The sequence below is a fragment of the Etheostoma spectabile genome, chromosome 21, assembly GCF_008692095.1.
Source record: "Etheostoma spectabile isolate EspeVRDwgs_2016 chromosome 21, UIUC_Espe_1.0, whole genome shotgun sequence".
Lineage (NCBI taxonomy): Eukaryota > Metazoa > Chordata > Actinopteri > Perciformes > Percidae > Etheostoma > Etheostoma spectabile.
Window position 1 is genome coordinate 12,187,226 of NC_045753.1, and position 8,380 is coordinate 12,195,605.

The 8,380-nt window shown below is 39.2% G+C and overlaps 2 protein-coding genes, 1 long non-coding RNA gene and 1 other non-coding gene across 8 annotated transcripts in view; 2 read left to right on the plus strand and 2 right to left on the minus strand.

Moving 5' to 3' along the window:
* LOC116670960 (plexin domain-containing protein 1) overlaps positions 1 to 4,394 on the plus strand; it is a 16,795-nt gene extending 12,401 nt beyond the window's left edge. Inside the window, exons 8-13 of the mRNA XM_032501752.1 lie at positions 405 to 500; positions 588 to 669; positions 750 to 810; positions 897 to 1,020; positions 2,338 to 2,498; positions 3,627 to 4,394. Of these exons, the coding sequence (XP_032357643.1) occupies positions 405 to 500; positions 588 to 669; positions 750 to 810; positions 897 to 1,020; positions 2,338 to 2,498; positions 3,627 to 3,752 (650 nt within the window). The 3' untranslated portion in view covers positions 3,753 to 4,394. The remainder of the gene's footprint in view (positions 1 to 404; positions 501 to 587; positions 670 to 749; positions 811 to 896; positions 1,021 to 2,337; positions 2,499 to 3,626) is intronic.
* LOC116670976 (uncharacterized) overlaps positions 1 to 5,918 on the minus strand; it is a 9,271-nt gene extending 3,353 nt beyond the window's left edge. Inside the window, exons 1-2 of one of the 3 annotated variants that reach the window (XR_004327163.1) lie at positions 5,776 to 5,918; positions 1,675 to 1,827 (exon numbers count right to left, since the gene is read on the minus strand). This is a non-coding gene — a long non-coding RNA (uncharacterized LOC116670976). Of the gene's footprint in view, positions 1 to 1,674; positions 1,828 to 2,530; positions 4,008 to 4,863; positions 4,962 to 5,775 lie in introns of those variants that run through there. The other 2 variants (XR_004327162.1, XR_004327161.1) reach the window with 2 other exon arrangements.
* On the minus strand, positions 5,319 to 5,390 carry trnac-gca (transfer RNA cysteine (anticodon GCA)). The gene has a single exon. It is a non-coding gene; the product is annotated as a tRNA-Cys (tRNA).
* Positions 5,919 to 6,196: 278 nt separating the features above from the next.
* The window catches only part of LOC116670967 (LIM and SH3 domain protein 1), an 11,061-nt gene continuing 8,877 nt past the window's right edge, over positions 6,197 to 8,380 (plus strand). For all 3 annotated transcript variants that reach the window (XM_032501766.1, XM_032501768.1, XM_032501767.1), the window contains exons 1-2: positions 6,197 to 6,465; positions 7,999 to 8,093. In XM_032501766.1, coding sequence (XP_032357657.1) covers positions 6,397 to 6,465; positions 7,999 to 8,093 — 164 coding nt within the window. In that variant the 5' untranslated portion in view covers positions 6,197 to 6,396. The remainder of the gene's footprint in view (positions 6,466 to 7,998; positions 8,094 to 8,380) is intronic.

Below are 8,380 nucleotides of genomic sequence, written 5' to 3' on the forward strand. Positions count from 1 at the left end.
GTTGGTGGCCATGATGTTGTGGCCCTCCTCCCATGGGGTTTGGGAAAAGTTTGATTTTCCAACTCGCTCCGTTAGTGGTGAAGAAGTTAGCTAAGGCCAACGTTAGCGATGCTAAGCCGACATTACCAAACGTTAGCGATCGGTTAGGGCAGATCCAGACTGGCTCTGGCCAGAGCCAATAGTTTTAAACTTCAACAGAGGACCCGCCTTCAAGGAAGTAAACACTTGTCAATGGAGAGTGGCCAGACTCTCTGTACAAATGAAATGTACCAGAGTTTGGTAGGACCAGGCTACAAAATACCAACTTTCAATTAAAAAAAATTTCAAATGCAATCCAGTAAAATGACCAAAGATAAGACTTTTGCCTATATTGCAAAAACAAACATTTTATATTTGTCTTGAAGATGCAAATCGCCGTACTATCTATGAGTATCATCGTGTTGAGATTGACATCACAAAGATTGTTAGCAGATCTGCTTTCGACTTCACACCTCTGCCCAGTAAGTATCCTTAAAAACCAGCCTTTATATGAGAGCCTCACTATCCACCTCTCTAACTCCAGGACACTGTGTATCTGATTCCTCCAGCTTGTCTTCAACACACATCCTGTGATCTCTGCCTAACATCCAACTTGACAACCGGCTGTGGCTGGTGCAACACACTTCAACGGTAGAAATAAATACTGAAAGATTTATCTTGTAATGAAGCCGCAGAGAGCCTGGCTCTTCTCATTTTATTCTGAGTTTCAGGTGCTCGGACGGTATCGACCGACATAGACAAGAATGGTTAGATTATAACTGCTCTGCAGAGGTGAGACACATCTCCAAAAACATACAACAGAGAAATGAGCAGCTGTTTCATTCTTTCCTGAGTCATTTCTGTGGGCATTTACTCAGGCAAATGGCAAATGTGAGGACTACAACCCGGTACTACCTGAGGGATCTATGAGCTCCTTTAACCAGTCTTCTCCAGGTCCGACACTTTCTTCAGCAGTGATCGAAGACCCACCTGCCACTAAAGGTAAACTTCTCTAAAACAGACTCTGAAGGTCCATCTCAATCCTTCTGGTGGTACAATGTCTGGAGGAAGACAAATCCGAATCCCTGGACTGGACTTTTGTTTAACAGTTAATGTGTGACTTGGATTCAGCTTTCTCCTGAAATAATGGAGATTATTTGGTTTGGTTTGACATTATTATATTTATAATAGTACAAAATAGGTTATAAAATCGAGATCTCGATTCACCCCGTTCATGATTTCCTTTACAAATAACTTTGATTTAAAATTAAAAAAAATATATATATATATTATAGATTCATATTTTGCCTGAATCGTGCAGGCCTAGTACAACATATCGGACTTTGTCAGGGACAGAACGCTCAAAGCCCTGGGGCCTTGACTACGCAGCAGGATTTGGGGACAGTGAGGTAACTTCAGGTAACCCTGGGTTTTCCGTGTTATGGTGGTGGTTCACTTCTGCCGTGGTTATTTAGGACGCACACCTACCCTATTCTATTTTAGAGTATTTTGTTTTAATCTTGTTTATAGATGTACTAGGAAATTCTTTTTTTGATGTCAACTACAATTAATAGCCGGTGCTGCGATGCCATGTCATCTCCTATAGGGAACAATGAAGGTTACATCTTCTATACCTTAGCTTAAATGGTTACTCACATGTTTAGAAAGACTGTGGCAGTCCTTCAAGGGGTTCTCCAGGCGAGATAAGCTGTAAAAACATGAACTACTGTACACCTGCAACCTTTTTGACCTCCCTCAGTCACCTCAAGTCGGACAGATTTTGGTCCACTTCTGGCTTTTTTGCAATGACTAAAAAAAGCAGAAAGAAATTCAACATCCAAAATAATTCTTAATATTTAATGAAAATAGGTATCTGAAATGGGACAAAATATTACAGACTGTATGAGCCTAGAGAAGCCTACATAAGACCAGTTTTCTCAACCGATAGGATGCACATTTGATGAATTATTTATAAAGGTTTCTATGTATAACTTTTTACATGTATTTATAGTTTTTTATTGCCAATGCACAAACTGATTGTGACGTAACTTAAAGAAAATGTGACCTTTGTGCAACTGTATAAATAAAGTTGAGCAGAGTAAATGTTTTTTCAAGCATAAATAAAGCATTTACCAATATGCTTTATCTTATGAACACATATTTGTTGACAAGTACAACAGACCTCTTGTGGTCAGTTGCCTTGCTCAAGGACACTCATACCCATCGTATCCCAGCAGGTCAGACCTTACACATCAGGCATGCATCTAAGGTTACAGTCACCTCTTTAGCAATAACAATCTGTGTTTTCCTTCCTTTCAGATATACAGACGGGTCCACCAAACCATAAGGAGAAAACAGGGAACTTGGCCATCATAGCAGGTGTAGTGGCTGCGCTGGTTCTGCTTGTAGTTCTGACCTTACTGGCTGTCTACTACATCAACACGCACCCCACAGTTGCTCCACCGTTCTACCTCATGCAGGTGAGAAAGAAATACATTCTGTAGAGTCACAGTTTCTTTTTCTGTTTATAGCTGCTGTAGGTAGAAAGCAACAAACCAGAACCAGAATTTTAAGTAGAGTGAGACCTCTTCCTGCAGCTCCCCCTCTCCGTCTACATGTGCAGAACAGCCAATAGGAATGCTCTCTCTCTGAAAGGACCTGTGATTGGCCAAAGTCTCCCGTCACAGGCTGGATTTTCTAAAGCCTAAAAACAGAGCCAACAGGAGGTGCAGAAGTCTTGTTTTCTCTCAGACCGCTTACAATATTCTAAAGGGTTATCAGGAATTATTTGCCCAGCGGCACCAAAAACATAACGCCTACCACAACTTTAACAAAATCCCACATGCACACTCATGTTTACAGTGGTGGAACGTAACTAAGTACATTTAGTAGAGTACAAATGTAAGGTACTTGAACTTCACTCTCTTTTCATTTCTACTTCTACTCCACTACATCATAGAGGAAAACGTTGTACTTTTTTACTTCACTACAATACAAGTACAGATGAAACGTGTAGTTGATTTATGGTTTTTAGACAATTGCCAGAAAATGAATTGGCAACTTTTTTAAATTTTTCATACAAAGACATTTCATGGCTCCAGCAGCTTCATAAATTTGACAATTTCCTGCATTTAATTAATCTGTAATAATTTAGAAGTTTTTACTATTGTTTGGGGGGGAAAAAACATTGTGAGGGGCGTCACTTTGGGCTCTAAGAACATTTCTCAATATTTTCAAACAATTGACAGAGAAAATAATCAGGAATGTAATGCATAATGAAAATAGTCATTAGTTGCAGTCCTATAAAGAATAGTAAAATCTGCAACAATAAAATGCTGATTAACGTTAATGCAATAATAATAAGTTAATGATGTATAGCAGTCACAGGGGACATTTTCATCTTTGACTTTTAATACTTAAAAGTGTTTTTTCTTGTTTATACTCACATACTTTTGCTGTAGTAACGTTTTAAAAGCAAGACTTTTACACATAACAGAGTCTTTTTACAGTGTGGTGTCAACCCTTAAGTAAAGGATATGAATACTTTGGCCACCACTGCATGTGTGTCTGCTGCCTGGCCTTTAGCAACCGCTGTCTGTTGTCCTTAGCGACGCACCAATAACTACTGGCCCTCTATGAAGTTCCGCAACCAGGGCTGCCACTCCAGTTACGCCGAGGTCGAGCTTGGGGGTCATGAAAAGGATGGTTTCATTGAAGCTGAGCAATGCTGTTAAGACTCCTGGACATGCAGAATTCAGTCAGAAGAAGAAAGGACACCATCTTGAGGACTGCAAAGTTATCACAAGGGGATGAATATGGACAATCAGGCCGACCATCAACACAGGGTGTCCCAACTTCTGCCTTGGCAGCTTGACAGTGTTGACTGCTCTTGTAGCTCTTGCCAACTTTTTCTGTGTCTTTTGCTCTCTGCCGTCACACAGGGGATCTGCCATATTATTCAAGGGTTGGAGGGTCTGAGAGGAAGCCGGCTGTACAGAAATGAAATGCAAACGTGTAACTGTACAAACACATCAATGTAAGCTGATGTCAGGGAATGAATCGAACTAGCCTTCATACTGCAAACCAACATACAGGTCAACTTAACCATGTGTTTTCTGTTTTTATTCGGTGTATGGAGTTATTTTTGTTTCATGAAACTTCCACGTGACCATCCATTGGCTCATAAAATGTTATATCTCTGGGGACTTCAATATAACAGATATTTAGCTATGTACCTGATAGTGATTATAATGAGCATCTTGAACTTCTCTGAAGAAATATTGTTTGGATGAATTTTAGAGACATCAAGTTATGAGAGTTTTCTTTTATCATTTCTGTTTAAATGTCTTTTAATAAAAGCTGGTGGTTAATGTTGATAATAATCTCATGCTTGGTGAAGAGTTGAAAACAAATGGTAAGGACCACCTTGGCCTATTTTTAGACCATGCACATCAACCACTGATGACTAGCCGAGTAGAAAAGCTGTCAGGTGAATGTCAGGTAACAAACTGTGTATTTCCAGAATATGGATAAGCTCTAAACTGTCACAGGAAGGAGCCCAGACTACAAGAAAGTGAACGTCCCTCGCATTGATTCCGAATCGTCCCATGGGCAATTTGTACTCCTGCATCATTTGGAGCACCCTGACGGGGAACATCACTACCACCTACGGAAACAGTACCTTACAATACATCCATGACAGGACCCCGTCTGCGCGGCTAGTTAGCACTGTTGCTAATGTTAGTTACTCTTAATTGGTCCTATACGCGTGACTACCAGTCCAACAGAAAAAAATCCAATTACCTTTGCATATGACAAACCAACCGGTATAAATACATCACTTACAGTTCGATGGACGCACGTTAACGCGATATAGTTACACATGGGACAGTAATTACCCCCCAGAAAAAACGTTTAAACGTCTTTCTGAAGTAGCTAGCTAGCTAGTTAGGGTTATTAAAAGTTGAGTAGGTGGAACGTACCATTCTTAAGCGGGGGTCTGGAATAGTCCAAATGTTGCTAGCATTAATAATGTAATATTTTAAGGGGGTTGTAAAACAATTATTGAAGTACAAGTGAAAATACAAGTGTATAAAACAGTTGTTTAAAGTTAGGTCTCATGAAACAGTATGGCGAGGGTAGGTTTGCTCGTTTGGTCTGCACCATGGTTTGCGCAGACTGTACATTAAGAGCACGTTTACTAGCTGTCAACTGTCTATTAACTTCACTTCAACGGTAACCAAATTAGTTTTCTTTGTATCATTGTAGAATGAGAAACTTTACATTGTGGTTAGAAAAAGAGGGGGCACCCGGATTTGAACCGGGGACCTCTTGATCTGCAGTCAAATGCTCTACCACTGAGCTATACCCCCGTTGCAAAAATTCATGGAAGGGCTAAGTATTTAGTGATGAATGATGGTATTCTACCCATACTCTATCATATTTTTGGGTGGAATAATCAGAATCAGCTTTATTCGCCAGGTATGAGGACACGATCTGTTTATTGCATATATCATCGCACTACAGTACGACGAGTGTTACCACAGTAAAATACCGTAGCGTAGCATTTAACTAGCTTAAATCCACAATGAAAACAAGATGGAAGTTGTAATGTTAGTCATTTTGCAGCAGATGGCGTCAAAATATACTAACTGATAATGTGGACTTTGATCGCACTCAGTTTGTTCTAAATTTGTCGCCAAAGTTTATAAACTAGAGTTTTACCGACATGTATGTGTCTATAGCGTCTATACTTACTGTATTTTTGTTTGATTGTAGAGCATTATGGTAAGAGCCCATGCTGTGTCTTATATTCAGTGTAAATTGCTGGACTTGGCTAAGGTTATTACGCATTCCTCTTAATGCATTTGACGCTGCCTTCAGGCGCTCAGAAGAAACCCGTTATTGAAATCGCTCAACTGAGATACTTGAGGTATACATACAAACCAATGATGACCGTTGTCATTGTTCTTGTTGTTATTGTGATTTTATATGCGTTATTTTATGTTTTAAAATGCCAGATTATATCCAGATAGTATCAACATAGAGCCTTCGAGGATTCAAATTGCTAGCCTACTGTTTGTTAACTTACTCACACATAGCAAGGGAAAAGTTCCTATATCCGACGCTTCATGGAGGCACCGTGAACGCTTCGTGCTTTACGCTTGTCTCCCATACATGTCTGTATTAAGTGACTCCTCCTCGCCTTGATGTCGCGTCTGCATATTAATTGAATGCCTGCGAGCAAAGAAGACGAGAGCACTTCGTGTACCCGCTGTTCATCACAGTCTGTACTTAATTTAGGAATTATTATTTTTTTACAACTTTTTTTTCTCAGTTAGTTGTTGGTTTTTTGGTGTGAGGAATCCCTGCGCGATCATGAATCCGCCCTGTGGAAGATGCAATAAGCCAGTTTATCCCACAGAAAAAATAAATTGCCTTGATAAGGTAAGGTTATGCAAATCTAACAATATTCACTAACCAAGTGTCACTTTTATATTACAAATTTCACTGATATACCTAGATATTTAGTCTATAATATTTCTGTCTGATAACTTTCATATAAGTGTAGGCATTGTTAATTTATAGGCTACTATATAACTCTTCATCTGACTATCATTGTATCTCTTTGGTTAAAACAGTTGTATGTTCTGTGTTGCAGACTTCTCATGATAGTAAAAAAAGAAATAAAAAACTCTATTGACTTTATTTGATTCAGCAATTGAAATCCAAAGACATTGCAAGTCGTCAAATTGCTTTTAAAGTATTAAAATGGTCAGTACTAGACAGGCAGAAGTCGTTCTCTCCTATGTGATGTATACTTTGGTTGTTCAGTAAGACTATTTGTTATTGTATTGACGGCCCATATCTGATTTTAGCAAAATTTTTGTTGCATTTAATGCCACTGTGTCCTCTCTGTGAAACTATATGGAATTATCTGGCTGATTATGTGGCTAACTACACTCGACACATGTTAAATGTACACCAAAAGTCACATAGAAACACACAGTAGGGAGTGATGAGGAAAGAAACGACATCCGGAAAGATAAACATTAGCCAGAAACAAATGTTGAAAAAGGACAGAGCACATAAACAGTGTGTGTGTGTGTGTGTGTGTGTGTGTGTGTGTGTGTGTGTGTGTGTGTGTGTGTGTGTGTGTGTGTGTGTGTGTGTGTGTGTGTGTGTGTGTGTGTGTGTGTGTGTGTGTGTGTGTGTGTGTGAGACACACAGATTCACTTTACTACAAGATGGGAACTACAACAAGATAACGACAACAAAACTCTGAGTAATAGTAGTTATAACCCATTCAATGCAACACAATTTGATCAAAACAGTGTTTTTGAATTACATTTAAGATGATGCCTAAACTGCAAAGGTCACAGAGTAAACCCTTTTATTGTGGATTTTCATTGGCACCAAAATGTTTCCTTTCTCGGCATTAGCCTAAAAAAAATCTGTGATGTTAACAGGTAACTGGGGAGTTGGAGTACCTTAATCTGGCATGCTTGTATTTACAAGCCTCTAACTAAACAATAACCATTCCCATGTCTTAATTTAATAATTCTTTAAGATGACATACTGTGATTTAAGTGGATGTAGCTGAATGAAATATCGGCATAGCGTTTGAGAGATAATAATAGTTTAGCCTTCTGCTAACCGTAGCCAAAGACTTAGCCACCGCTGTGAGCCTGTGGCTACAGTTAGCAGAAGGCTAAACGATAAGCAACCTTTTCTCTTCATCTTTAAAATGCTTCAACGATAATGACCTGTGTTTTATAAAGCCTGAAAACAGAACCAAAAGGAGGTGCAGCAGTTTAGTTTTCCCTCAAAAGACTCACATTATATTAAGCTGTAAGGTTATTATCAAATCTCTGCCCAGCGACGCCAAAAAACCTGACTTCCCCACCTTCAAATAATCAACAAAACGGGAAAAAGAATTCTAAATATCTGACACATATCTCTTATTTTTGCCTCCTCTAGTATTGGCACAAAGGTTGTTTCAGCTGCGAGGTATGCAAGATGGCCCTGAGCATGACCACGTACAAAGGCTTTGAGAAGAAGCCTTACTGCAGTATGTGAGTGTTTACACCCCACTGATCATCCTGATGCTTAAAACAGTTCAAACAACCCTTCTGTGTGGAAGCCTTTCTGAATGAGCTTGTAGTTTGATTTCATCACAAAACTGTGACCACAGCTTGTAGACAACATGTAGACACATTATGGTATTATTATAAATCTACATTCCATGTTGTATTTGTACCTTTTTAACCCTCATGTTGTCCTCGGTTCAAATTTGACCCATTTTCAGTTTTTTCATCACAAAATAATGCGCCTTCGAAATGAGCTGAAAATGTCAACATTA